General features: G+C 35.5%; 5 protein-coding genes and 1 long non-coding RNA gene across 9 annotated transcripts; 3 read left to right on the forward strand and 3 right to left on the reverse strand.

The window, feature by feature from the left end:
* Positions 1 to 266: 266 nt before the first annotated feature.
* Positions 267 to 1,374, reverse strand: LOC136775311 (uncharacterized). The gene is made up of 2 exons (XM_066729974.1): positions 1,120 to 1,374; positions 267 to 1,001 (listed from the first exon to the last, which is right to left on the reverse strand). Exons 1-2 carry the CDS (start codon positions 1,206 to 1,208, stop codon positions 365 to 367), a joined length of 726 nt encoding a protein of 241 aa, XP_066586071.1. The 5' UTR covers positions 1,209 to 1,374; the 3' UTR covers positions 267 to 364.
* A 135-nt stretch (positions 1,375 to 1,509) lies between these two features.
* cN-IIIB (cytosolic 5'-nucleotidase IIIB) lies at positions 1,510 to 3,246 on the forward strand. Its single transcript, XM_066729973.1, has 5 exons — positions 1,510 to 1,719; positions 1,796 to 1,894; positions 1,988 to 2,057; positions 2,130 to 2,713; positions 2,776 to 3,246. Exons 1-5 carry the CDS (start codon positions 1,693 to 1,695, stop codon positions 2,875 to 2,877), a joined length of 882 nt encoding a protein of 293 aa, XP_066586070.1. The 5' UTR covers positions 1,510 to 1,692; the 3' UTR covers positions 2,878 to 3,246.
* Positions 3,247 to 3,397: 151 nt separating this feature from the next.
* Positions 3,398 to 6,658, forward strand: Atg7 (Autophagy-related 7). Of its 3 annotated transcripts, none has more exons than XM_066729969.1 (9): positions 3,398 to 3,536; positions 3,742 to 3,976; positions 4,050 to 4,506; positions 4,572 to 4,894; positions 4,965 to 5,265; positions 5,368 to 5,715; positions 5,805 to 5,920; positions 5,996 to 6,287; positions 6,359 to 6,658. In XM_066729969.1, the coding sequence occupies exons 2-9, from the start codon at positions 3,777 to 3,779 to the stop codon at positions 6,398 to 6,400; spliced, it is 2,079 nt and encodes a 692-aa protein (XP_066586066.1). In that variant the 5' UTR covers positions 3,398 to 3,536; positions 3,742 to 3,776; the 3' UTR covers positions 6,401 to 6,658. The 3 variants fall into 3 exon arrangements, with proteins under 3 accessions (XP_066586066.1, XP_066586069.1, XP_066586068.1); XM_066729972.1 differs by having other exon boundaries at positions 3,409 to 3,426; XM_066729971.1 differs by lacking the exon at positions 3,398 to 3,536 and adding an exon at positions 3,614 to 3,675.
* A 527-nt stretch (positions 6,659 to 7,185) lies between these two features.
* LOC136775430 (transcription cofactor vestigial-like protein 4) lies at positions 7,186 to 16,779 on the forward strand. Of its 2 annotated transcripts, XM_066730189.1 has the most exons (5): positions 7,186 to 7,357; positions 9,213 to 9,865; positions 14,709 to 14,876; positions 15,085 to 15,291; positions 15,516 to 16,777. In XM_066730189.1, the coding sequence occupies exons 2-5, from the start codon at positions 9,808 to 9,810 to the stop codon at positions 15,593 to 15,595; spliced, it is 513 nt and encodes a 170-aa protein (XP_066586286.1). In that variant the 5' UTR covers positions 7,186 to 7,357; positions 9,213 to 9,807; the 3' UTR covers positions 15,596 to 16,777. The 2 variants fall into 2 exon arrangements, with proteins under 2 accessions (XP_066586286.1, XP_066586285.1); XM_066730188.1 differs by lacking the exons at positions 7,186 to 7,357; positions 9,213 to 9,865 and adding an exon at positions 12,879 to 13,875 and having other exon boundaries at positions 15,516 to 16,779.
* Positions 16,780 to 18,882: 2,103 nt separating this feature from the next.
* Positions 18,883 to 20,876, reverse strand: LOC136775595 (uncharacterized). The gene is made up of 3 exons (XR_010822959.1): positions 20,428 to 20,876; positions 19,585 to 20,325; positions 18,883 to 19,428 (listed from the first exon to the last, which is right to left on the reverse strand). It is a non-coding gene; the product is annotated as an uncharacterized lncRNA (long non-coding RNA).
* A 905-nt stretch (positions 20,877 to 21,781) lies between these two features.
* Positions 21,782 to 26,950, reverse strand: LOC136775338 (sorting nexin-13-like). The gene is made up of 10 exons (XM_066730020.1): positions 26,824 to 26,950; positions 26,355 to 26,467; positions 26,181 to 26,280; positions 26,032 to 26,118; positions 25,827 to 25,951; positions 25,174 to 25,735; positions 23,563 to 25,095; positions 23,302 to 23,484; positions 23,019 to 23,233; positions 21,782 to 22,948 (listed from the first exon to the last, which is right to left on the reverse strand). Exons 1-10 carry the CDS (start codon positions 26,866 to 26,868, stop codon positions 22,624 to 22,626), a joined length of 3,288 nt encoding a protein of 1,095 aa, XP_066586117.1. The 5' UTR covers positions 26,869 to 26,950; the 3' UTR covers positions 21,782 to 22,623.
* Between the last annotated feature and the right edge of the window lie 764 nt (positions 26,951 to 27,714).

The following is a 27,714-nucleotide window of genomic DNA, read 5'->3' on the forward strand; positions in this document are numbered from 1 at the left end:
GTTCCTAGTTCCCAGTTCCCAATTCCCATATTCCCACTTCTATAAAGGAAAAGATTTTTGCTATGTGCGCCAGAAGGCGGAGCGGAGAAAAGTAGAATTTATACTCTCAGCTCATTTAAAACTCGTATTTCCAGCTATTCTAATAATATCAGGAAATATGAGCTGCATATAGTATTCAATTTCTTGTATATTTATTTTTATAAGATAATATATTTATAATTAAAAGAATACTTAAAACAAATAAAAGCTAAAATGATAAAGAAGGCTTGACAGAAGAGATTTATTTTTCTTTATTAAAAATATTATAAGATTCAACAAATTACATTTTCTATACTATAATATATGTCAAGTAGTAAGTAAATATTTATAGATCTGATAAAAATGATTCTAGTCTAGTCTTCTTTCTTTTGGGTGTCGAATTTCTCTCCAAAATCCCTTTAAACCTTTCTACATTAAGCATTTTTGATTTCGGAGTACTTGAACTTAAATTTGCTTTCGGAATAGTTTTAATTTTTGATATTTCTTCCATGTTTGGTGTGAAACAACTTTTTAAAGCTTTCTCTTTATCTATCATTGGACTAGAGGATGCTGATATATTAAGACCTGCTGTTTTGTCCTTAAACTTTTTCCTTTTCTTTCTTGAAGGAGTAATAAGTGACTTTTCCTCTACATCAGCATTTGATTTTCTTTTTAACCTTTCTGGCTTATTAAAATATACTTCTGTTTTAAGTAAGCACATGGAACACTTAATTACTAATTTATTCATTCCTTTTTTTTGACATTTATTTATTAAACTCCTTTGGAATTTTGACAGATTTCTCCCTTCATGATTTATAGAATTTAATTTCTTTTTAATACTTTTTGAAGGTTTTCTTCCTGGTAATAATCTATATATATTTGGTTCTGTTGACCATAACAAGCCACAATGCGAACACATTACTGAGGGGCCAAAACATTGATTTGGTAATTCAATGTTCTTACTTAAAAGTCTACATAAATTTCTGAAAATAAAAAATAAAGTTTAATTTATAAAACAATAATCTGCAAATGCCATTAGTTAAAAGTAAGTGTTTATTTAATTCATATATAAAGTCTTTTAAAGTATAAATATAACCTCACATGTAACTAGTGCTCAACGTATTTAGCTCTGGACGCTGTAAGCTTCTCATATACTGATTTGCTTTCCATAAATGTTCTATCTTTTCCATGTCTTAAGCCGAAATCAGACGATACTTTTTCTTATGATGACTAATGATTAGATATTTGCATTATTATAACCCATCAGCAAAAATATTTCAATTCCAGAAGCTTTCTGTGAAAAAGAGCAGAACTGCAGAAGAGCTCCATCATCCATGATGTGCATCGTGCGTGACCTTTCGTTTTTATATACATATGTATGTATACTTCGCGTGACACACGCTACGTTCGTTCATGTACTGCCTGTACTGAAAACCTATATTTTACGTGACATTCATTGTAGAGTTTTAGTACTCGCAGCTAATAAATGAACGCAGCCTTAATATACACTTTTGGCAGGCAACAAACACGATATTTAGGAAATAAGCTTTCCCTAAATATATTTACGATAAAAGAAGTCTAGCAGGCAGCATTTTCTCGCCGGAATTCTCGCAAACATATAGCAACGATATCAACAATAAGCTATAATAAATTATAGTTGAGTTTAAATTAATAATGACTAACGAATATAAAATTGAACATGTATGTGCGAGTTGTTAACTGTTAAATAATATAAGATTTTAATTATATTAATAATTTAAAAATGTTTAATTTACAGTTTCCGTCTTTGAGCTTAAATCATGTACACATTAAAGATAAAGCAGCAGTCATTCAGAAAATTAATCAGATATTATGTGATGGATCAAACAAATTGCAGGCACGTTTTTCTATACATTTTACAAAATTAGACTACATATTGCATTTTATATCTTTTAAATTTACTTTTATCACATGTAAGTACTATTTTTAGGTTGTTACTGACTTTGATTTTACATTGACAAAACAACATATCAATGGTACTAGAACTCTTAGCAGTTTTGGTAATTATATTTTATTCATTTTTATTTAAAATTGTATTATAATATAAAACTAAACATAAATGTTGTTTACAGCTTTATTTAGCAAATGCAAACACTTACCTAGAACGTATCCAGAAGAAGACAAAAGACTACAGCGCAAATATCGTCCAATAGAGGTTAATCCAGATTTGCCATTAGATGTAAAAATTGCTGCTATGGAACAATGGATGTATGACACAGAAAATCTAATAAAAGGAGTTGAATTAAAAGCTGAAGAGTTGAATGACGTTATAGAAACAAATAAAGCAGTTTTAAGAGATGGAACAATTCAGCTGTTTGACAAACTGAATAGCCTATCTGTACCAATATTAGTATTCAGTGGTGGTTTAGGAGACGTAGTAGAAGCAGTTTTAACACACCACAATATTTTATTGAAAAATGTAAAAGTGATATCCAATTTTCTTAAATTTAACAATAGCATAATAGAAGGATTTAAGAATAGTATCTTGATTCATGCCTTCAATAAAAATGAACACTCTTTAGAGAGCAGTTATCTAAAAAATTTAAAAGACCGAAGAAATGTTATTTTAATGGGAGATACTACTGGAGATGTTCATATGGCTGATGGTTTGGATGATGCTCAAACTATTTTACGAATAGGCTTTTTATATGACGATGTAAGCTGATTCTAATCATTAAAATAATAATGTTTTACTAATATTTATATTTATTATTGTAGGTAGAACTATGTCTAGAAGCATACAAAAATATATACGATATTGTCTTGGTTGATGATCAAACTATGCAAGTGACACTGGAAATATTACAGCCTATTTTATGATCATTTATACAAAAGTTTCATATACTTATAATTTATATGTATATAGAACAAATTTTTTAATAAAGAGATAAAAAAGTGTTCATAATATATTCTGGTACCTGCTGGTGCTAAAATGAATGTGTTTATAAAATTATTGATGGCTTTTTTCACTTCCCAATCGGCATTATCAATCCATATGTGTCACAGAAATATCTATTACAAGTTCTGAATTTTAAAACCAATAGTTTAGTACTCCGCACTCCGCAGTTTCCGAAATCAGAAAATAAAAATTGTAGAAATTTCAGAAATTAAGTAAATGGTTTTAGATTGTTTATTTGTATAAAGATCAAACATAGAAATTAATTTGAGCAGACTAAAATGGTCAATTATTATTACATCCTTTTATTTATTTCTTTTAACAAGGTTGTTGAATTTAACGGTTATTTCGGGCTTTCAAGCATCCGCGATAATTTTTACAGTGAGCAGGCGCAGTTCTGTCAGTATTAAACCGTGTAGCTACTACACTCTAGAGCAACTGCAGCAGCAATAGAGTAACAACAAAAACAGTCGGTGCGTTTTGTATTATTTACTTGTATTAAATAAACGAAGCAAGCATGTAACAATTAGAATTATCAGCATTGATTTCACTTCACTTGCTATACTTTCACGAATATCGTGCGGTACGTACATTTTAAATAATCAATTCGTTAAAATTTATTATTAAGAAGAGATTATAACCTTCATGACACCGGATGGGATGATTAGTACAATTGATACAATTGTTGTGTCACACATTGCACATCATACTACATTGTTAATGTGATAAACTATAGAACATTATAACTAATTATATTCAGGCATTAAACACCTTCACTTTTTTTCCAGTCTTATTATTTATGTGAAGAAATCAATCAAAAACAATGATGGAAGAATGTTTAAAATTTACAAAAGTAACCACAGTTACTGATCCAACATTCTGGGCTAAATTTGCTGAATTAAAAATTGACAAGTTGAAATTGGATGAGAAAACAGATATCCACCTGTGGGGAAGTTATTTGACTAAGCCTTTCAACGAAGGGCGAGCCAACCCTTTGTTTTTGGATTGCACTTCTTTTAATGAGTAATTGAATATATTATGATTTTTAGCTATTAATGTTTAAAATTTAAATTAATATTATTTCATCAATTTATAGGAATATTGATACAACTTCTCATAATTCATCGATTGCTTGCCATGGATGTATGATTAACATGAATACTTATGAAGCTTTTAGACATGTTCAGCCACAGAACCTTATTGATAACATGGGAAAATATATAATGGATAGTATAAAAAACAATGATGCGATTAAAGAACCATGGAGACTTTCTTATTTTATTGTAGCCTCATACGCAGATTTGAAAAAGTACAAATTTTTCTACTGGGTGGCTCATCCCACACCCTATCAGTTGCCAGAATTGAACTGTGTACAGTTATCATCACTAGATGTTAGATTATCTGTTGGTGCAATAGAATCTTTACTTGAAAATTTTCTGCAATTAGATTGTAGATTGAAAAATTATTTTGCTATATTTGTGACTAAGGAAAATTCTAAGATAATTCATTTATCAGAAGCTATAGAATATTTGATAAATGAAGATTTAGATGGGGTATGTTTGTGTTTTTTAATAATTAAATAAAATACTATTTTATTTGTTATATATCTTGATTTTAGGTAAGTTTTGAAATATATTTTGCATTTTACGACCCTTGTATGAGCAGTGCTGAGCCAGGGTGGCCATTGAGGAATCTTCTGTATTTATTATTCTGGCATGCCCCAATTTTTTGCTTTACCAGGCCAATTAATGTTATTTCTCTGAGAGGTGAAAAGTTGGAAAACTCCATTATTTTCGAATTAAAAGTGAAAGATTCTAGCAATTGGAAAACGACTCATGACGCTCTTTTTCGATCCGAACATTTTGTGGGCTGGGAAACAAACTCTAATGGAAAAATGGGACCCAATATTATTGACTTATCCAATACTATGGATCCTGCAAAGTGAGCAATCCCATACTTGTAATGAACAAAAATTAAACATCAATGATATGCCTAAATTTTTTTTTCATAGATTATCAGAAAGAGCAATCAACTTGAATTTAAAATTGATGAAGTGGCGTCTAGTACCTGATTTGAATTTGGACAAAATAAGCTCTTTGAAGTGTCTTTTGCTAGGAGCGGGAACTTTAGGATGTTCTGTAGCAAGAGTTCTTCTTGGGTGGGCTGTGAATAATATTGTATTAGTGGACAGCTCCACAGTCTCTCATAGCAATACAGTAAGACAGAGTTTATATGTTCATCAAGATGCGATAGAGCGTCGTTTTAAAGCTGATGCTGCAAAAGATGCTTTACTCAGGATAAATCCTAATTTGGTAATAAGACAGCTGTCATTTTTGTATCATTATTGCAATCTGCAAAAGTCTTGCTCATTTTTATAATAACAATAATACTATAGAATAGCAATATGTTTCTAGAACGTAGAGGGTGTTGTACTCCATATTCCAATGCCAGGTCACGTTGTAGGTGAAAGTATGCTTGAAAGTACACGATCAGCATTCACCAAATTGGAAGAGCTAATTGCAAGAAGCGACGTTGTTTTTTTGTTACTGGATTCACGAGAGGCCAGGTGGCTACCGACACTTTTGTGCGCAGCAATGGATAAAATTGTCATTAATGCAGCCTTGGGCTTTGACTCTTATACGGTTCAGCGACACGGAACTCGAAAATCCGTACCATCTTCCAATCCTAACTTAACTTCTCAAAATACTGCTGGTCCGGATCTGGGCTGCTATTTTTGTAATGACGTCACGCAGCCTGGAAACGTCAGTAAAATACTCTTGATTAAAACCCAGTGAATATATTTATTATGTTATTGCTCTTCATTATGAGAATCGCATATATTTATTTGTAGTCTCAAACGGATAGGACCCTTGATCAACAGTGTACGGTTAGTCGACCCGGTCTGTCCCAAATTGCTGCGGGTCTAGCAGTTGAACTTTTAGTCGCCTTGACTCAACACAATGATGGGTAAATTTGATTAATGTTGCTTTTTCTTTGATCTACGACTTTGTTATCATTTTTAATAATTCACTCCTTTACTAGAATTGATTGCAAGGCCATGATGAGCAACATTGACGAAACCAAAGTTGGAGAGGCCGAATTAACTGGTCTGTTGGGAGGAGTTCCACACACGATTCGTGGATCGCTATGGAATCACGATATGAGATTAACTGTAACGCACAGATTTCCATCCTGTACTGCCTGCTCCACCCCACTCATAGATGAATACAAATCTAGGGGATTCGATTTTATATTAGACGCCTGCAACACACCAAATTACCTCGAAAAACTCTCCGGTATCGAAGAATTACTCAAAAGGCCTGACTGGGACGAGGTAAGTTTTGAGAAAAGAAAGCTTTCGCATTAAAGCCAATGTGATAAGAAAACCAATTATTTATGTTTCAGTGTGGCTTCGACTTTGAAACGTCGGATGAGAATGAGGATTAATGAAAGTGAACTGACAACTACAATAATTAAATTAGAGTAAATATACTTTTGCTTTTATCATGATAATGCAGGAGACAGTATTGAGAGCTCCACAGATTTGACGGGTACTTAGGTACAATATGTTATTTTACATAACAATATGGAATACTTTAATAAACTTAAATGTTTATTAATAAATTTTATATAAATATGACATGTATTATAAATATCTTGTAATTCTTCGTTTTGTTACGTCAATCATTCTGTAAAGCTAATCGCGTCAGAAATACACTTATCGTGTGAATTCAAGTTTTGTTATTTTTCCTTTCATCAAAGAGAACGAGATTTTTGAGGACCAACAAAGAAGTGCCATGATGCGGATACAAATTTGGATTGTTGTGTCGAGGTGAAAAGGAATTTGGGGTCTGCATGAAAGAACATGGTTCTCCTATTTACTCGGGCTGTGTGGAAATGATCAGCTGGAAATAAGATCGCCGTAGTGGAATAAAGAAAGAAATATTGCACAGAGTGAATACGAGTTTTGATTGTTGAGCCGGAGGCAAAAAAAATGATTTGTGTATTTTAACTATACTTTTCAACTTGTATGAATAATAAAGAAAAATATAGCGAAAATACAAGAAATATGGCTAATTCGAAACGAAGAAATCTGCCAAAAAGAGTTTACGGATGAGAACGCATATCATATTTACCCGGGCCGTAAGTAAATGGGTAGTTGGCAGTTTTGCCAGAAGGGAGCGCGATACTGGCGAATGCCAGAGATTCCATCGAAATGTTGAAGTAGTGGGGTCGGAGCCTACCTCTCGTGTCAAACGATTCCTGTGCCCGCCCGCATACCATTAGCCATTAGATTTTCATCGTTTCCGATGAAAATTCACCCGGCACGGAATCATCAAAAGTTCTAAGATCCATCATTGACGTTCCCCAGGCAGATTTCCGGAAGTGTCATCGAATTTCCAGGTGAGTCTGACTGGAAAACGCGAAAACACCCGACGGCTCACTTAAGGAATGCGGCGTAGCGTAAAAAAAGCGAAGCACGCATTCCTTTATTGATTCCCGCGAGCGCGATGGACGCGATTGTCAGGATTATATTCCTTTATTACGCTTCTCCATTCATTCCTCGCATTGTGATTTTTCAAGAAACATTCAAACTTCTGACTATGTCCACTATTTTTCCCTAATTTATACAACTTACGACAGTAATTTTTTCGCTTTCAAATTTTCTCTCTTATATTCTTAATTTTTCTTCCATCATAAACACAATTAAAAAAATTGTCTTCCAGTATTTTATTTACTAATCTTATAAGTGTTTTGTGTACTCTTCATTGTTAAATTTATGATAATTCGAAATTTCTTCTTGCATTTTTCTCCCGGCTTTTCCGCTAGTGTATTTTTATCATTTTTAGTGACCGATTGATTGTTTAAATAATAGATTAGGGCCCGCGATAAATTTTATCTCTCGCAAATGCCGACTCGGCCATCCTGAATGTTTTCTTTCGCGTGACTTCTGACAGTGGAATTTTATCTTGTCAATTTTTCTCTTTTTTTTTCTCAGGAATTTCTACGGTCAATACTTCGATGTTCGGCACGGCACTTTTTTTATTTTTCTCGATTACAGAAAATCTCTGTGAAACCGCCTACCATTATTACTTTCTCCCTTTTTGATTCTTCATTGTAGAAAGATATGACTATACATTAAACTACAAAAAATACTACATTTTTTTAGAATAATTTTCTACAGCAAAATTTAAATTTTATAAATTTCTCTAAATGCGTAAAAATAAAAATTGTCCAATTTCACAAATACATTGAAATTAATGTTTTTAATTGAAAAATAAATTATTTTTCTCTTTTTGTGAAATGTTCAAAAATTCGGTAAAAAGGCAAAATTTTAATAAGTAAAATAAAAAAAATACGACCGACATTTTCCCCGCAAATATTTAACGACTGAATAGAAAATTGGACGATAATAGTTGAATAGAAGATAATAACGAAATATGATTAGGACTAGAAGAATTTCTGAAAAAAATTCCATTTCCTTTTCGACACAATGGCGCTCTTTATTCTTACAAGTTCCGGCGCGTCACGACGAGAAAGTTTTTCTCGCGTGTCCTACAATACTGAACATTTTATTGTACCGAAACAATCAGGTCGGTCCATAAAATTAATAACCCGCACGATTCTCCTTCGCTCAATTTACGCGGCCCAGACAAACCCCCACTCCTCCTCGATCGGTCCAATAGCTAGGAAAATCGCTCGAATCTGTATCCGCTAGATGGCAGAAATTACCGAAAACCGGTAACCTCAAAATTTCGAACAAAAAAGACAGCTCCCGAAAAGAATACAGGAAACTATTTGCTTATAAAGTGAAATTCGAGGTTTAACAAGGAAATATAAGAAGAGAGAAGGTAAAGGTAGATAGTATATTTTCTATATATCGTTAAAGCCACGACTGACTTTATTATGTATATGTATCAGTGTTTACTACAGTACAGATAAAAATGAACACAGAAGCGAGCATAATACTGGAATCTGACGGGATATCCTAACTGACGTAGAAAATCCACGTGGCGTGGTGTGGTGTTGTGTCGCTTGGTGTGGGAGTTGGTGTGGTGGGTGTGGAGAGAGGGAGAGGTTAGGTTGGTGGGGAGGGAATCTCGGGAGAGGGGAAGGAGTCCTCTGGTGAGGGGTCCGCATTCCACAGACAATGTCACGTTTTTTAATCCCCGTTTTACTTTATTTGCGTTGCCTTCGTAGGCCCAAACAGTTAACGTTCGCGTTTTCAACGCTCCCTCAATATTCTTGTTTCTTGCAGAGAGTCCGGAAAACTTACAGCAGTCCCACAGGACTCGCAGCCGGGACTTGGTAAGCACCGTCGGCTTGACACGTGCTCCGGGGACAAGCAACGGGACCCAGGAAGAAGCAGCTTCCCAAGAATTCAAAAGCTTCTCTCTCTTTCTCCCTATCTTCGACCTCTTCAACCCGGAGAGTCCTCGGGATAAGCGCCACTGAAGTCTAAACGATGCTCGTAAAGTAGCCCGGCGAAAAAAAAATCTTGAAGGAATCTCGTCGAGATCAAGAAAATTCGGCGTAATCTCGAGTAAGATCATCGGGTGTATTGGAGGAAGATTGAGTCAAGAATTCCAGAAATAAACTGGAGGTAACACCCGGGTGAGATAATAATTTGTCGAGAGGAAGAGAGCGAGAAGGAAGAAAAGTCAGTGGGGAAAGTAGTTGAGAGAAGAAATTTTTCAAGGCTAGATATTAAAGAAGAAGGATCGTGGTCGAGATTGTAGAAGAGAGGTGGGAAGAAAATTATCTATTAGAAGAGGAAGATAATAAAGTTTATAGGAGAATCGAAGAAAGGAAGATCATAAGCGGAGGAAGTTTGGCTGGCTAGAAGTTGGAGGATGTCAGCCGTGGAAAGTGCCCTGGACGTCCTCTCCAGAGCAGCTACAATGGTGCAAGGTCAGTTTACTTGTGTGGAATTTCTCGTGCTGTCGAAAGCCAGGTTTCGACAGCAGTTCTTACATAACTTTGACACTTTGACGTCCAAAGTGAAATTCACCACCCCCCCCCCCCTCCCCCTCCTCCTACATCTTTATTTTCTATTCAGCTGACAATCATTGCACGAGAAAGTCGTCGCGAAAAAGAACGCTAAATTTCCTCCACTTATTATTCGACCCGAGCCACCTTCTTTTTCCTTTGTCCTTTTTATTCCCATCTCTCGCTGTCTTTTCCTACGCACCGATCGCATATGCATCTGGAACAAGCTTCTGTTTTCATTGTCCGTCGCTTCTCGAAAATCACGCCATTTGGAAATTTTCGAGTGAACTTATCAATAAGGAGAATATGGAATCTCTAGAGTCACGTTTTTAGTAATACATTTCACGAGTTGATCTGCGATTGTAAGAGGTGTTGTTGTTTTTCTACGGTACGTGAAAATATTTGCCGCAAATTCCTTTAGTTACATAAGTGGCGCGTGGCGATGAAAAAAGTCTTTTATTCAGAGATCGGATTGGAATTGAAATGGTGTATAGGTAAATAGAAATTCTTAGGAGACGGTTGGCAGACGATATCGTCATAGTTGGAGGCTCGCATTCCGATGAAATGCTGATTTCACGTCCAATTAGATAACGTTCGCTGTTTATTTTAGATTCTTCGGGGGCCTCGCGCGCTCTCCTTGCGCACGAGAGCCTAGGAAAGCTTTTCTATTTGTTCCACTTGAGAAAATGAATACAACCTGGTCAACTACACTTTGTTTACATTCGACTCTGTCGCCACGCGCCTTCCTTGAATTCTCGCCAACTGCTAATATTGACAACTTGCCTCCCCCCTCATCTCCCTTTCTTTTTCGTTTCCACACTTTTCCATAAATCAACATCGTTCAATCATTTCTGGGAACCATTCCTCTCCTTCCACTCGTCCAGTCTTCAGTCTTTCCATCGAATCTCCAGTCCACTTACCGAATTACAAGTCATTCGTTGAATTTTTTCAACGTTTTCTGCAAAATAAATATTCTTCTCAATAATCATTATTCAGGAATTAATCGCACACTGAATTGAGAATAGGTTGTCCTAACAATTATCGATTGAGTCACTTGGAGTAATCTGCGAATTTTTATTTTGCGAAATGATAGAGTAATCTTTTCCGTACAAGAATTTCGTCATTCGCACGCTAAACGGATCTTGTTTTTCTCCCCTTTGCATTGATCCCGCGGTGAACTAAATAGTGAATAGTAGCCAGCAATTAAATTAACAGGTTTTGGAGTTCTAAGCCTGTGCTATGATGCCACACGATGATTAATAGCTTCAGTATGATCAAAGTGCTACACATGAAAAGGTAACAATGGTACTCGAGATTCTTTTCTAGGACAGAGCTATTTCTTTCGTACTGATTAATCTATTGTGATATGTAAACATTGGATGATTTTTCTGGAAAGAATTTGAGATGTCAGAAAAAGGATTTTGAGTGGTTCCCTTAGCTACAATTGGACACATTCGATAAATGATACATTGTTATGGAATTCTTTCCAGCTGACTGAAAGATTTTTTGCTCCTGAATCATCCCAAGCTACCATGAGAATTGTCTTTTTTTTTTTAAGCAAGAGGTTTTGAGTGGATCGGCAAGGGAGTATAGATAATGCTGAGTGCTATAATTGAATATATTCGATAAATGATACATTGTAATGGAATCTCTCGCTTTGAAACTATTGCGAGTGTGCGGTTTGTCAAGCGATGGTATGTCGAAGATCGAACCTGTTCCAAATACCAACGGCAGTTACGGTTTCCAACGCCCGATGGCGCTATCTATAACAAAAATAGTCTTCCCATCGGCACCGTGCAAAATCCTTCTGGAAATAAAATTGTACTGCGAAAACATTTATCGTTACTCGGAAAGCAGTCTTAAATTTGATTGCATCTGTTGTTATTAAAAAAAAAGAAAATAGTTACCGCGGTTGGTAAAGTAGGCTTTGGTTTTACCAACCGAGGGCTGATTTTTTTCCAATGTCACTCATTTAGCTATTTTTCTCTTTTTTGTAAAACTGATGTACATATTGTTGATAAATTTAAACAAAAATTTGAAGAAGCCAGTATTCGGTATTACAAATTTTTTTCTTGGAATATGTTCCTATCGCAATAATTGCGGTAATAAGACAATATCAGTGTTGTTCCCGCCAAGACAATAGAATATTCTCGGAAGGATCTCATGCAACCTTTGCAAATCTACAAACACACGCGATAGTTCTATGTATAGGCAAAGTGGAGCGTCTATTTCTTTTATAATATTTGCTGCTTCAGTATCTCTTTTTCCTAACACAATCCTACTCCCAATTTCCAAGTATTGTTTTTACACTGCAGAAATATTAATTATGCTTACCATGGGAGTTTCTCAACATTTTTGCAATCTATTCAATCCAAATAAATTCTTTCGCCTATTATGACTTACCGATTGATTTAACTAATTTCGCATTCAGTATTTTAAAACTATAACGGATTCCTCTACTAATAAAAATCAAACAATTCTCATTAAACACTTAACTTTTTATTTTTCTCCCTCCTCAGAGTCTCTGAATAATTTCCAGTGAATAATCGACCCGTGTAATCAATTTTTTGAAATTAACGTGGAAAATGAACAGAAACGAAGGAGCATTAAATTTAAAGCGACAAATGGGGAGTGGGAGGAAGGGAGTGGGACTCGGAACATCTTTGTGCTCTCTGTTTGGACGATGGAGGGGGGGGGAGGTAGATGAAAAAAAGGCGAAAGAGAGAAGAGAGGAAGAAAAAAGGAAGGTAGAAATAAGCAGGCAAAAGCCGGTCTCGTGGTGGTCGTACCTGGCCGCGAACACGCACGTGCACGGATGTGTAAAGGTTTGGGGAGGGGGAGGGAAGGACGCGGTTTCCGCGGGAGAAGGGGAGGGAAGAAGATGAGGCCGAGCCGGATGAATGAATGAATCTTAAGACAGTCGTCAGGGCGCATTCACCAAACCAAAGCCTTTTGGCTTTCTTGGATTCCTCAGCCCCTCGAGTGGCCATCTTCTTGCACTCTTGCGTGACGTTTAGCGACAGGTGTCCAATTTTCGCGCAACATAACAGCTCCCGCGCTTTCGAACCGTCCCGCGGCAAATTTTTGATTAAAAAGTTTCATTCTTATGGGTTTCTTCGGCTATCATCTTCAACTCTCACGTGACGTCCTTGAAAGTCAACAGTTCCCGAGGGAATCTACATCTTTACTTCAACAATAAATTTTATTGTTAATATTTTTCACGAACTCTGCTTAGACTATCGTGCACAACATTTCAGTGATATAGTCGTGTTCATTTGAAACACAACAGAAGAGGCGCAATTTTATTAACTACACTGAGATTTAACAAATAATTTTTAGTCAAAGCATCGACACACAAGTTTATTGATCATTCATAGTTTTCGCATAACGAGCCATTTTGTTGTTTGGTAACCGTCGACAGAGTGAGTCCTTTAGTGATTATTTGGTTTTTGTTTTGAAAAGTAACATAGAATTTGAATAAAAGCTCGCCGGATTTCTTGGAGGATTATTCGCGCGTTCGGGGAATCCCATCTTGTTTACACGACACAATTGGATTCTGAGAACTTTCTTCGCTGTTTATCTTGAAAATTTTAACCAAGTAAACATTGTGAAAAGGATTTCGTGTTCTTCTCATCTGAATATTTCTGGGAAGCAATATTTCCGAGCAAGATTGTATAGGATTATCCAAAGTTTGTGGAATTAAAGCGAAAAGTGGGAGGCAAAGATCGTTTGTTTTCCTGGAAGGAGCGATTTGAGTTGGTGAGGCCCCAAGGGCCCTGGGGCGAGACGGCACTGGGCATCAGCCCGTTTTTGGCTCACCTTCGCGGTTAATGCTCTCAAGGTCGCGGCCATGCAAGTCTCTTCCAGGAGACGCTGCCTATGGCAACCCTGGCTCGGCGCTGAATGCATTCGCGCGGGATGCAAAATCCCAGGTACGTATCCATTCTGGGTAAAAGGGAAACTTCTAGAAGCACACAATTTTTTAAATTTTCCTCATGGAAAAACCACGTCTCGTCTTAAATCCAAATCCCAGCCTTGTACAACTTACAAAAATCCTCTTCTTTTCATCAAAATCCAGATTGATTTTTTATGATGCTTTTATATTTTGTAAACTTATGAAATAAAGGCGAGACAGAAATTAATACGTGAAATAGAGTGTTTGAAATTGGAAAAAATCGGTTTGTGACAAATGTGAGAGAACTCATAGATAGTCTGTATTTTTGAGGTTTCAAGATAGTTTGTGGAAAGGAGAGAAGAGGGTGGGGGTCTAAAATTGGAAATCGATGCGCGGTATCGAGATGGGGGCAGAAACGAGTTCGGTTCTCAGGACGGGACAGGAAGTCCCTAATAGCCGTGAGAGGGTCGTCAGGAAGACGGGTAAACAGGTTTGTTGAGGGAAAAGATGAATGGACCGCTCCAAGACGAAAGCAAAGGGAAAGGGGAAAGAGGGACGCGGAGGGCGTCCTGTACCCATGGCGTGCGCCCCGCTCAATTAACTTTTATACCCACCTCTCCCTCCTCCCATCCAATTCTCGGATCACTTGCTAATTAAAAACTATTCCACCATTGCTGAAAATAACTCGCAGCCATCTACATTTGGATAATGAAATTATGTAAAATTTTTCTCTTTACTTGTGGAAATTTGTCAAACTTAAATTATTTTATACAAATGTAAAATAATTTTTTATTCCATTTTATAAATTATTCTGTATTATTAAAACGTCTGAGGAAGAACTGACGCCTGTTTTATTCCTGATTTTTATAGAAGAGCGTCCAAAGACGACAAATCTGCATAGGAAACCGAGCAGCGCGTGGCGTAAAGAGCGTAGACGTGATCCCATACAAAGCGAGGCCCTCGACATGTCTGCGACCAGAGTGCACCACCATCATCACAGCAGGCCAAGCGTAATTGTTCCCACCACACCACAGCCTGGTAAATCTGAAAACCTTTATTGTTTATCTCACGTCCTTTAGAATCCAGAGTTTAGCCATTATTGAATACAAACATAAATTTAGAATTATCAAGTTATAGAGCAATTTCATATATTCTAGGAATTATATAAAAGACAGAGGTATACAAAGTACTAGAATTTCTTTTGATTAACAAAATATTTTTAATAAGAAAATGAATTTTTATCAAGGTACGACGATGGAGGACACAGCAGCCACGCCATCCCCATCAGCAACGCCATCAGTGGCGACCGGAAGTTCGAGGACAGTGAGGAACGTTGGTGACGTCAGTGATCCTGCGATAGACGAGCACTTCAAACGATCCTTGGGCCTTGAAGAGTACGCAGCTGTTTTCAACGCAAACTCTTCCACTGCTGACAAAGAGCCTGGATTGAGTGGTAATTAATAAAGAATGAACCTTGATCAGTGTACATTTCTGATTCTCTGAAAAATATGAAAAATAATGTTGTCATTAAATTGTTTCTGTAGTCATTAACAGTCACAAATCTTATATCACTCTTTCTTATTGGTAAACAATATATATATATACTTATAGTAATTATTAAAAAACGTTAGTTCCAGGATTGATATTGTTTCTAAATTGATTTGTCCAATTTTGTAGTTGACGACCATTTTGCCAAGGCCTTGGGCGAAACCTGGACGAGGCTGCAGGCCACCAGTCGAAGCAAGGAGTCCACTTAACCATCTGCCAACCCTTTTCATCTCTCTTTCTCTTAATCCTAGAGTGCGAAGTCTTCGTTCGAGACTATCGGGCAAACCTTTGTTCCAGTACTCGCCAATAACTTATTAGAAATAAGACAAACGACCAGGACGAAGAAAACCAATTAAGGAAGGTTTTGTAAATCAAGACACGCAAGGCTATTAATCAATTATGATTATTAATTATATAACTTAATTAAGAGAATGAATGTGAGTAAAGAGTAGTAAGAGTTCATTGTAAATAGGCGTTTCTAAATTAATTACGTCGAGTCATTAATGTAGTCCCTGGTCAAAGTGGAATTTAATATTTATTGTAAGAGACCCTCGCAATATAGCATATGTATGTATTTACGCGCGCGCGCGTATAGTATATTATTATTTTAAATAGATACCATATATATATATATATATATATATATATTGTAAATGTATAACGTAAATTGTACAAGTCTTTAGGATCTTAGTCTCTGAAAAGACCAAGAAAATTTGCATTAACTCGAAAAATAAACATTCGATAGTTTTGTTCTTTTATACGCAATATTTTTCTTGTAACGAATATAAAGAGATCAATGGTATTTTCACTAATATATCTTACCCTTCTTCTTCGCGTTCCATCCTTGGTTTATCGGTCGTCGATGAATTTTGTCGAATGCTAAGAAGAGTAGTACTGATTTCAAATGGTGCTAGGAAGTAAAATATTAACCCCAGCACTCATAGAAGCCAGTACCTCTGCCTTCTTATCACTAGATAATGTATAAAGTGGAAAAGACGATATTAGAATTAAGATTTTTGCGACCATTGTCTAATTGACTATTTTTTACTTCCGGATGAATCAAAGCATTCTCAAAACTTGATGAAACAAATTGCAAGTTTGCTTAACGACATAATATCAACATACTCAACAGCGAGATCAACCGGAAGCAAAATATAGCCATTTGATAGTTTTATTAACCATTTAAAAAGTAACAAAAATTAACTGAAATGTCTATCTGCACAAATTACTCTATATTTGTATATAACATAAGCGATAAGTAAGGTTGTAAAAGATAAATTATTAATTCATAAACTTTGGATAAAACTCGATATGCATAAAATAATTTCCCAAATTATTACCGTTGTAACGTTCAAATAAAAATTTTCATAACTTGATAAAATTGGACTTGTACTGATTTTGTTCCTTGATAGTAAGAATTGTTACCAGTGGAGAACGCATTGTTCGGTAAATCATATTGGTCTTTGTCGAAGAATGTCACTGGAAGGTCGCGCAGCATGTCTTCGCGTTTCACGGAGGAGACGAAAGCTAGTTAGGTTAGTTTTCGCGAACTTTAACGATGGAAGTAAAGCAAGCACAATTCACAAGGAGAATTCACATGACACAGGAGGGCCCGGGAGGGCCAGCAACTGGCACAGAAGCCCACGGAGGGCTTCCTATATGCTGGCAGCCTGTTCACTTGCCGTAAAGCAAAGTGGTAACTTAATATTAGACTTGAATATAAGTACGGTAATCCCACACCAGAGTCCAAAGTAAGTCTATACCGATCCCCCCACCTCTTCCCCGTGGCCCCTCGAGTGTAATAATGCGACGGGATACTAGATACCACCCCTTTTCCCTTCTTCCTATTTTTTTTTCAACTTCTCAGATCCTTCGTATCCTCCCGCCTGCATAAAATTCACCAAACTTCATCCTTCATAAGCGTAAAATTCTGATCGACCACAACGATCAAAATATACGACATATTTTAACTCATCTATCGATCCATTCTAATCTATTCAACAATTACACAATCCTTTCTTTCATATCTTTTCTATATTTACAATAGCTCTTCTCTTATGTATTGTATTTAGATTTTGTGTTATTATCATTGTTTAACTGCAACCAGGCCTTCTTCCATTAAAAATACATTTTTATATAAATGTAAAATACAAAAAATACATTTTTCTCAATTTCTCAGATTCTAACTGCAGGTACATCTACATCAGTTTCACTAAACTTCATCTTCAATAACCGTTGAATTCAAATCTATCACTGTCAAAACAAACAGCTAAGATATTCTCATTTCACATCGATCCATTGTAATATAAACCATCAATCGTGTAAACCGCAACAAACTTACAGGTACATTTCAATAATATTGTTGAAATACTTCAGTCATTAGTAATATTTCAGTGATATTGATCAGAAAAAGAGTCTTTGAAAGTTGGTGTGTTGTTAGGAAGCTCCTACTCGTAATCTTTCCTATGTTTACAAAAGCTCGCTTGACTTTCTTCTGCGTAGTGTGTTTACATTTTCAGTCGTGTTCTTTATTGTCGGTCTAGAATTAAGCGTTCGCTTAAAATTAATGTCTAGATTGAAATATAACGACAGACTATATAATGAATGCTTCCTGAAGTGCGACGGCCTCGGAAATGAGACGATTCCACAAAGGTGAGGAAAGCCGACACCTGCGGATGACCGTGGCGCGAGGATGCCGCGGACATTCTAGATCCTCAATGATGATGTAATTGTTGAGGAAAATAACAGGTGCAAGCGATCCATTCCATTCCCTTCGACATATCAAACTTTGCTATATTCATTCTACTCAAATCTCGTTTTTTCCCCTGTACTATCTGTTACTTGTCTTACCCAAAGAATAAATTTTCACACACAGAAAACAATTTTCATAATTAACTAATCAATCTATGTACAAAACTTAAAACTATAATTTTTTATAAACAATTATTACAATAAAAATATAGTTTCATTCTATGTACTTATAAATTTCAATTTAAATTTAACAAAAAAATAAATTCAAAAACATTCTTGAAATTGAAAAAACGATTTAAGATACGACGTATGTGTAATGAATTATCGAGATTTTGGAAATTTAAAAATATTATGTAATAGTTACAAAATGGCGAGTTTAACGTCACGGATGTGTAATGATGAGAAATTGAAATAGGCCAGTGGATCGTGGACAGATGCTGCTATTTATGAAGGAAAACCAGGTGTTACCCCATCTGGTCCCTGCGAAACTGTATGTGGGACCCGGAAAAGTTGGACTTACTGTCTCATCCCACATATAATATGCTTTTCCCTATTTAATCACCATCCCTGCCCACCCAGCGCTATAAATCCTCGCTAATATAATTTATTACCTTCCCCCTCCCTCTCCTCCTATCTTTGTCACTTATCTATACTAACCCACACAAAAAATGTTAATCTAAAGTACAAATATACAATTCGACTTTCCACTTTTTATTCAAATAATTCAACAATTTGCACCGTTACACTCACTTTTCCTTTACGACCACCAATCATAATGTTCATTTCACTCTAACACCGATAATTTTCACCATTTCCACATATTATATAAACTCTTACTAAATTTTGTTGCTCTACTTGAATAATTTTCTTAGAAAACTCGCGTTTATTCGATTTACAAAAGTCTGGAGAATCTTTGTAGTTATGAAGTAAGCGAATGATGAAGAGTTACGAAATACAACGAGTATGTATAGTCTTTTGAAGAGACTGACTAATTAGAAATAATATTATAATATTATATATGAAAGCCAAGAGCGCGCCGTAAGATCGCGCGATCGACACACCTCGCCGTTCGAGGATCGATCGCCTTTTAATTTCTAGATCGCATCGGTGGGGGTAGCTCTATCTACTCCGCTTCGTTATTATGTTTGTTTATTTCAAGTCTCAGGCGTATCTTATTTCCGAATGAAACCCAGCTGACCGCAGCCCTGGCATCGTTTTCTCCTGTTTATAAACTCTCATCCTTCGTCTATGCATTACGCGTCACACGTCGCTGCTGCTTGCAAATTAACAGCTAAAAAACAAACAAATACAAAAATATATCAGCAATGTGAATAAGTCTTATCCGTATATTTATACAGAATTTATGTCGTTTCGATCATTCCCTCATTCAACATTTTATATATTAATTATCTTATTATTATAATTTTAATTAATTAAATTAATTTACCGTTTCCTGTTGGATTCGACTTAGTTTTGTAGAATTTTTCTACGGTTGAAATATCGAATAAAAGAGGAGGAGGGGTGGAGAGGAGCAATAAAATGCAGCTGGCAGCGCAACGCTCTCGCCATTTCTCGCATCGAAATCCCCAAAGCAACCCCCTACCCCCTCGTGACGTTGGATTAAAAAGGGCAAGTAACGCGCTGAACTGGTTTACGTATAAAGGCTCGCTACGTTTAACCTTATTCCTAACCCTTCTAGCCTAAAAAATTTTGTTCCCACAGTTTTACGCCTTAAACTGATTGTTTGTCTCTTTATTTACTTATATAAATTACTCTTTTGTTCCTTTGTTATCTTGTTATTCCAAACGACGAACTGTACGATGACTTGGATAATTATAATAAAATAAATTTATCGATCTTAACCTATTTCTAATCTTTCAAAATTCGATTTGTCTATTGCCGCCATTTTATTTGTGTGTATACATATATTTGATGTATAACCTATTTCAACGATAGTTTGTATCGTGTTTAACAACACGTTTACAAGTAATAATCTCATTATAGAAACGCATGTAGAATTGTATTGCATATGTGTATGTGTATGTACATAGTCGATTCCCAAAAGTCTGGCTTACGATAGACATCTGTGCGAGGGTTTCTGGAGCACGAAAAATCGATTTTCCACCCCGAATAATTAAGCAAGAACTATCGCAGCAAGACGCTTATTCATCTTCCAGTTCGGACAAAGCTAGAATAATCCAAACTAGAGTCAGATCTTGCTTCGCAGTTTTTTTACATTTCTATAACAAAGCCATCATTAACCAATGAAAACAAATAGCTAGTATAATACCTGTTGTTTTCGGTGATAATAAAAGTAAAAACTTCACTCAACCGTAGTCGCAGATCCACTAAATTTCGATGCACAAAAATTCAGCAATAATTTCAGCTAACCACAGACCGCAGACCTGTTAGAAAATAAACCAGGAGAAGCGAAACTAATGCAACGAAAATCACCAATCGAAGAATGACGAAAACCGTTGAAGATTTGAATTCGGCCAAAATAGTTTTGCACGTTCTAGTATTAAACTGCTAATGGGTGTAATTTTTGGAATTGTAAAAATAGGCATCTTTATAAGACAACAAACTTATTTGAGGAAAGATTGATCGGTCTTCTAACACGTGGTACGGAAAACCGTTAGTTTCAAAATTCGCGGGGGACTGGAATAAAGTATACGAAGGAAACGTCAGGTATTTACGTGTCACGAAGAAGTTTTGCGGGAGGTTAACAAACAGTTTGGGTCTTCGGGCACGACTGATCGAGTGACCGAGGGGGTAGCATTGTCGGGTACCCCTCCAGAGTGCAGCCTGTATAGAGTTTCGTGTCCGCGTCCCCTTCGAGAAAAGGGGAATCCCCCCGTCTCCCCCCACCTCGCCACTGTACTCGCGTGCGTGAATCATGCATATCGATTTTCTCGTGTGTTCCCCTCTTTTCCTGAAAGGGGGCCGCACGACCCCCACTGGAAACAGCGCCCCCTTACCATTTCCTGGAGTGCTTCTCTCTCAATTCTTTCGGCACAATAGCTCTTGCCACCCCCCTTCCCGCTCCCCTTTCACCACTCTGTCCCTTCCCAACCAACAATTTTTCTTTGCCAAAGTTCACCCCTACCATTTCATTCCCCCTTTTCAAAAATTCGATAAAGTCTTTTTAAAAACATTCGATCCCATTAGACAGTCCAACAACTATTTAATATCTGAAGTACAATTATTTCACAAACATTTCATGAATAATATTGCAAAATAAGCATGAGCTTCAATATCATGGAATTGTGACAATTCTCTTAGGATGCTAGACAAGAATCACGGCTTCCTGGAGTGTCGACCGATTGTTTCAGAAATTTTATGTACAATGCATTCTACCCTCGGACGCCAATCCTGTTTTTGCTTTGCAGTGTCCCCATATTCAACTCTCTTTGTATGTACTCCGTTTAGCACCCCGTGCCAATAAACTTCTTTTGTCTTTAACCACTCTCTCACCTTTGTTCCTCTTCGATTCTTTGGTCGACAACAATTAAATGAGCTAATTACCCATGTTGAATCAAAAGGAGCCTCGAAAAAAAGAATTGGCTGACATCTTGCTAAATCATGAAGGAGCAATGAAACTCACAAAGTAAAAGCTTAACAAGTAGACTTAAGCTTATCAAGAATTTGTTATTAATCAATATTTAATAACTACTATGAAATATAACACGATAGAAACAACGTTATATATACATACGCAATCCATCAATATACAATAATATTATACAATTGTTATGTCCTTGGATTTAAACAATGAAAATTACATCACAATAAATCTAAGTATTATATTCTACAATTTTCTTAAGTGCTTTGGAACTATAACTTGTTTAGTTTAGTAGCCCCTAAATAAATACAGCCCTGTAGGAATGGCACAGAGATTCTTGTGCATGAATAAATTATATAGCATATACATTTACACACATACATAAATTAATTAACTGTATCACATGTTTGATCATAAATGTTTTTAGAAGTGCTAGTTACCGTCATTTTGGTACAATTTTTGTATGAATGCAGTTTTATAGAATAGACTTGTAGAAAAGATTATATTACCGATTATATTTATATTTATATTAAAATGCAAGAGGAATGATTGTACAGTTACTAGTCAATATTTAATGAATAATTCGATAAGTTCTAGATAATACCGACGATTCCAGATTGACTGGACTCTTCAAGAGACAACAGTTTCTGCTTCATACTTAATTTAAGACAGTTTTTTAATTTTTGGCCACTGAATCACTGCTGATTTCAATCAATCCATAGAAAACCCTTATAGTTACAGTGCATCTTATGAATATCACGATAGTTTCTAAAGTCCTTAAATAGCTCTTCTGCCTGATACAATCGCTGCTATTAATTTTTTTCTGAAACGAGCAACGGAAGCATAAAATGTACAATATTTAGTTGTGATATTTCATTTGGCGAAATTGCGAGACATGTATCAGAGAAAAGCTTAGTTGAACCATCAAGATTTTTTTTTATTCTTCACTCTAGGAGAGACTGAATAAAGATTTCTAAAGATTAACACTAAATTGTTCTCAGGAAACAAAGTTTCTATAATTCCCTCCAATAGAACGTATAGCAGTCTTCTATTTAGTATAGGCCTCTGAAAAAGTTCGAAGACCCTGAGCAGTCCCACTCTTGTCGTTTCGCTTCCTATGATATGCTTTAGTTCATCTGAGAGGCAAGAAAGTAAAGCAACTTTAGCTGCCACTCGCGTTCTGTTCTTCGTTTCAGGGTCCCTCGGTGGCTTATTCGTAGCTTTAACACCATTTGGCCAAACACTATTTCTGTAATGCAATAATCCGTATAATTATACAATAAAGCCATTGATTCATTGATTTAATTTGGTGAACTTACTTAAATAAACGTAAGTAGCCGGCTATTTTCTTTGGACTTGTCATTAACGATACATACTCCACTATTCTTCTATTAACAATATCACCGAACATAGTGCGAATAATTTGCCTTAATAATGTTACAATTCTACGTCTTAGCCATTGGTTTCGGACTTTTAAATCAAAAACTTCGTCCATTAACAACAACATTATTCTTAACGGTATATTATCATCGGTCTGAAAAATAAGTGTAATTGTTCATTCTACTTATATTTAACATGTGATTTTCTTAATAAATTATTTACCTCGACATCGAGACTGGCACCAACTTTAGTGTTTTCATAAAATGGCTTTTTTGGATTACCAAAAAGTTTACTTATATTATCCATAACACCATCCACTGTGCTCAGCATATTATCTGGCATAGTTTTTACCGCATGCGTGACAGATTTTACAGAAGTTTTTATTGGGTTTACTAATATATGCATCTGTAAAGAGAATAACAAAAATGAATAAATCGATTAGATATTACTAATAAAACCAAACAGAAAATTTTCAAGACTTACAGTTTTTGCTATGTTTCCTCCAGGCACTCCTTTATCGTAATCTCCTTGCTCAAGAAAAGATAATAACAGATTTTGTAAACCCAAATGCCCATCGACTATCGCTGGCTTCGTCAATTGATATAGCCAACCGTTCAGCATTAGCATCCTTCTTTCCAGCACAGCCCTTTCCATATTATGAAAAGCCTTTTTAGCCGGAAAAGGAATCTTCGCCAAATCATAATACTTTTCCTTAATTTTTTGGTGTAGATCATAAAAATCGGAGTACCTCCTATAAATGTGCCATTCTTCCTGATAACCAGAATCATAAATTTTCCTAACCGCAACTGCATACGTTCCGTAAGTTTTTCCGTGATCGGTTACAATTCCAGTTTCTATGATTTTAGCAGTCAATTCGAAATGACCTTGCTGTAATTTTTTAATCACGTTTTGGTCATAATCATTCTCATCGAATTTGATATACCGATCCGAGCTAGAGTCTAAATAAAATGACACGTCCTTCCCTTCACTAATTCTGTCAGGTTCAATGTTACCTCCATTGTTCTTCTGAGAGATCTTCAAGCTAACTTCATCGTCAACCTCGTCGAAGGCTCTTTCAGTTTCTAAATTTGTCAAATCAATCGAAGAGCTTGACTTAATTTTTTCCTTAGCCTTACTACCGCTATTACATTCGCTTGGATCATCTACATTCTCGAACTCGTTATTTGTACTCGATAGGCTTATGCTATCCAGTGATTTGGTATCATCCTCCGAATTAGGATCTTTTAATAAATCCAATTCAGCCAACAACTTAAGATATGCAGCGGATTTTCTAAAGCCCGGCAAAAATTTTTCCTCACTCTGCAGTTTTTCAAAACAGCAATTCCTTAAATCGTCGAACCAGGATTCTTTGATCGTCTCGGACTTCATCTTACTAACTAAACCTTTTACAAGGAAATCATCCAGCTGCAATTTAGATGGTGTTTTGTCACTCAGGTACTGCTGATAAATTTTTGCAGCGGCCTCTTTTAAATTTTCAAAATCAGCATTTTTTTTCTTCGAACCTATCAAGCTCGTTGAATGAGCTGCCTGTATTTTTTGCAGCTCTATGTCGGAGATTTGCTGTTCCGCTGTCACTCGCCAACCGTAAATATTTAAATAGAAAAAAAGGTACGCTTCTGCATTGATAGAAGTCATATAATCGATAAAATAACTTAGTGCTATATTGTTCTTGAGAAGTTCATCGAGTGGTAAATTTACTAATTTTTGTCCAGGCATAAGTAATCTGTTCCATTCTGTCACAGCAATTCCATCAGTTTCTGACTCCAAACCTTCCTGCATACCAATAATTCTTGTCTCGAGAATCTTTTTAACGTATAACAAACTATTTAATTGTTGCTTTACTGCAAGATCATCCTCCCCACCAGAATCTTTCGATCGTAGATGTGCTATTTCTTTGTAAACTAAGTTTTTTGTTGCTACAAGTTCATCCAAATTGTCCGTTATTCTGATTACTGTCAAAAACATATCGCTTGAGAGACCAGGCTCCTTTGTACACTAAGACAGAAAAGAAAGTACCAGTTTAAATGATTATATTAAACAGATTTCATTTATTGTTTCTGAAAGCACACTTACCAGCCATATGCAAGCTTGATTAATATAATCTGGATCGGAAAATAAATTCAACAACGGTTTAATAATAACATTGACTAATAGCTCTCTTAAGATAAATCTCACAGTCAAACAGTCAAAATCTGCCTTCGGTAGTAATAAATAAAGAAGAATCTCTGATATCTCTCCAAGGAACTCCATCTCCTGAGTGTCATTAGTGCAAACAAGATCCCTACATATCAGATTGTTCTCCATTTGAACTTCCAAATCAAAGAATATTTTTTCCAAAGAATCATTTTCCTTATCATCAGAAGCTTCTGTTGGTTCAGTGAGAGCTGATAAATTTGGGACATAAAATTTTGACTGTGAATACCAGGAGATATCAGTTTCACTTTTGTTCCTTCTATGAGTTGGTGTCTTCCTTGGTGTTCCTCCAGATGTGCTAGAACTGGAACTGCCCTTCTGCATTTTAGCTGTTCTAAGTTGTTTCATTCTTACTCTTGCTTGCCTATATAATCTCATGTGAGAGGCTGCATCATCCACAAGCCTAGTTGTTAAATATGGAATCCAATCTACATTTTTAACCCTGAGAAAATAATGAATTATTTTACAATTGTAATTTTAAGATTTATAACTTTAATACATAAAAATTACAAATTTAAAATTAAACCACTTACCTATTAGCTATATTAATTGCAGTATTTTGAGCTGTATCCCTAACAGAATCAATAAATTCTTTATCGTCAGTGATTATACTATACCATGGTTGAACATAATCTCTAATAATAAAATCCAGAATTTCCTAAAGCAAAACAAGAAATTTTAAATTCAATGATGAAAATTTAATATAGATCTTCCTAAATATTTGTATGGAAAAATTACTTGTAACGATTCATCAATTATGTGACTACCAGTTATCCTTCTATCTGCTGTAAATGTCATCTTTTCTTTTGATAAATTGAGAATATACTGAAAAAGGAAAAAATTTAATTGATAAATTATAGAAAAAAATATTCAATTTTTATACTCACCTCCCGAATTTTCTCAGTCTTATCAAATAAGTCTTGCTTTCCAGATTTGACTTCTTCATCAAGAATTGGAGAGTACTTTTTATATATACAAGTTAATATTCTAAAAAAATCAATCTGATCAGTAAGATAAAAAAAATTAAACAATGAAAAAAATGTTTATGTTTTGATGCTTACCCCAGGATAATTGCCAAAAGACAGCAAATTATTTGTATAACAGTTCCTATGCCAAAATTAAAAATAAGAAGTATTATAGCTCCTCCGACAGCTCCATATAGTGAAACATTCATCTAAAAACAAAAAAAATAATTAAGTAGACAGAAAGAAACAGTAATAGTAAAGTAGAGGAAGTATAAGATATAAGCAATTATTACAATAAGAGAGACTTCTCTAGAAGGAGAGCAAGAGAGTATTATTAAAGAGCATGACATTCAGATTATAAATAAAACAAATACAAGCAAACTCATTGCTATGAAAACATCATATAATGAAATTGATTCTTTTCTGTTATCAGCAATTTTGAAAATCTGTATTTTAGAATACTTTTTTTGATCTTATAGTGCTTAACAATAATCACTTTTATATAATAAATAAAAAAAAAATGACAGTCAACCAAAATACGCAAAATATAATGAAGATTAATTACAGTAGATTCACAGAAACAAAAATTCCACTGTTGAATATTTTTCATAAAATTTTGATATCACAATATTGTTTTTAAGCAGATCAACGCTTCCACTGAAATTTTCATCCATTGATAAATTTCTTACTGACATGGTTACCACCAACATTGTAGATAAATAAAAATATAATCTGTGAAAGAGTTTAGGATCGAAATAACGAAGATTGGAGTGGAAATATTAAGCATTGTTATACGGGACACAATAAAGATAACAACTGATAATAATCAATCATCGATTAGATTTTAATTTATCTGCTGATATGAGATAAGCATATGTTTTATTCGAAATGAGAAAAGTCGCAGAAAATGTTGAAAAGCTTCGTAGCTGGTTAGAAAGTAGGGAAACTGACCTTTAGGATATCACGTTGCCAGTCAAATGTACAGCTACACGCATATTGCGATTTTAGTAAAAATCATTCCAGAAACTAGTCAGCTTAACTGTTTATTTACATTGTCACGGGGGATGTCCATTTGGCCAAATGTGACCGACGACATTTCTTCCGATTCCAAATTCTCTTTTTTCTCTCTCTAATTCAGATTTCTGAATGATTATTCCATCCACTCCACTGGGCTGTGCTCACTGCTCAGTGCTGCCGCCAGCTGCCGCTTTAGCTGGCCAACTGGCCAATCATAACTCTCTGATTCTCCGTGCTGCTCCGTGCGTAGCCAGAGGCGCTTTTCGTGAGAGGCCTTGTGATATGCATCACGTGATTAGAAATGAATAATATTTATTTATTGATAATTCAAAGAGATCGCGTAATCTCTGACACTTTGGTATTTTTTACCTTTCTGATGATTTTAATTGCAGTTTACCGATTCCCTAACAAGGTATAGAAACCTATTACATAATAATGT

The sequence above is a fragment of the Prorops nasuta genome, unplaced genomic scaffold (genome assembly GCF_024137725.1).
Source record: "Prorops nasuta isolate Cenicafe-Biocafe unplaced genomic scaffold, Cenicafe_Pnas_1.2 PNAS00008, whole genome shotgun sequence".
NCBI lineage: Eukaryota > Metazoa > Arthropoda > Insecta > Hymenoptera > Bethylidae > Prorops > Prorops nasuta.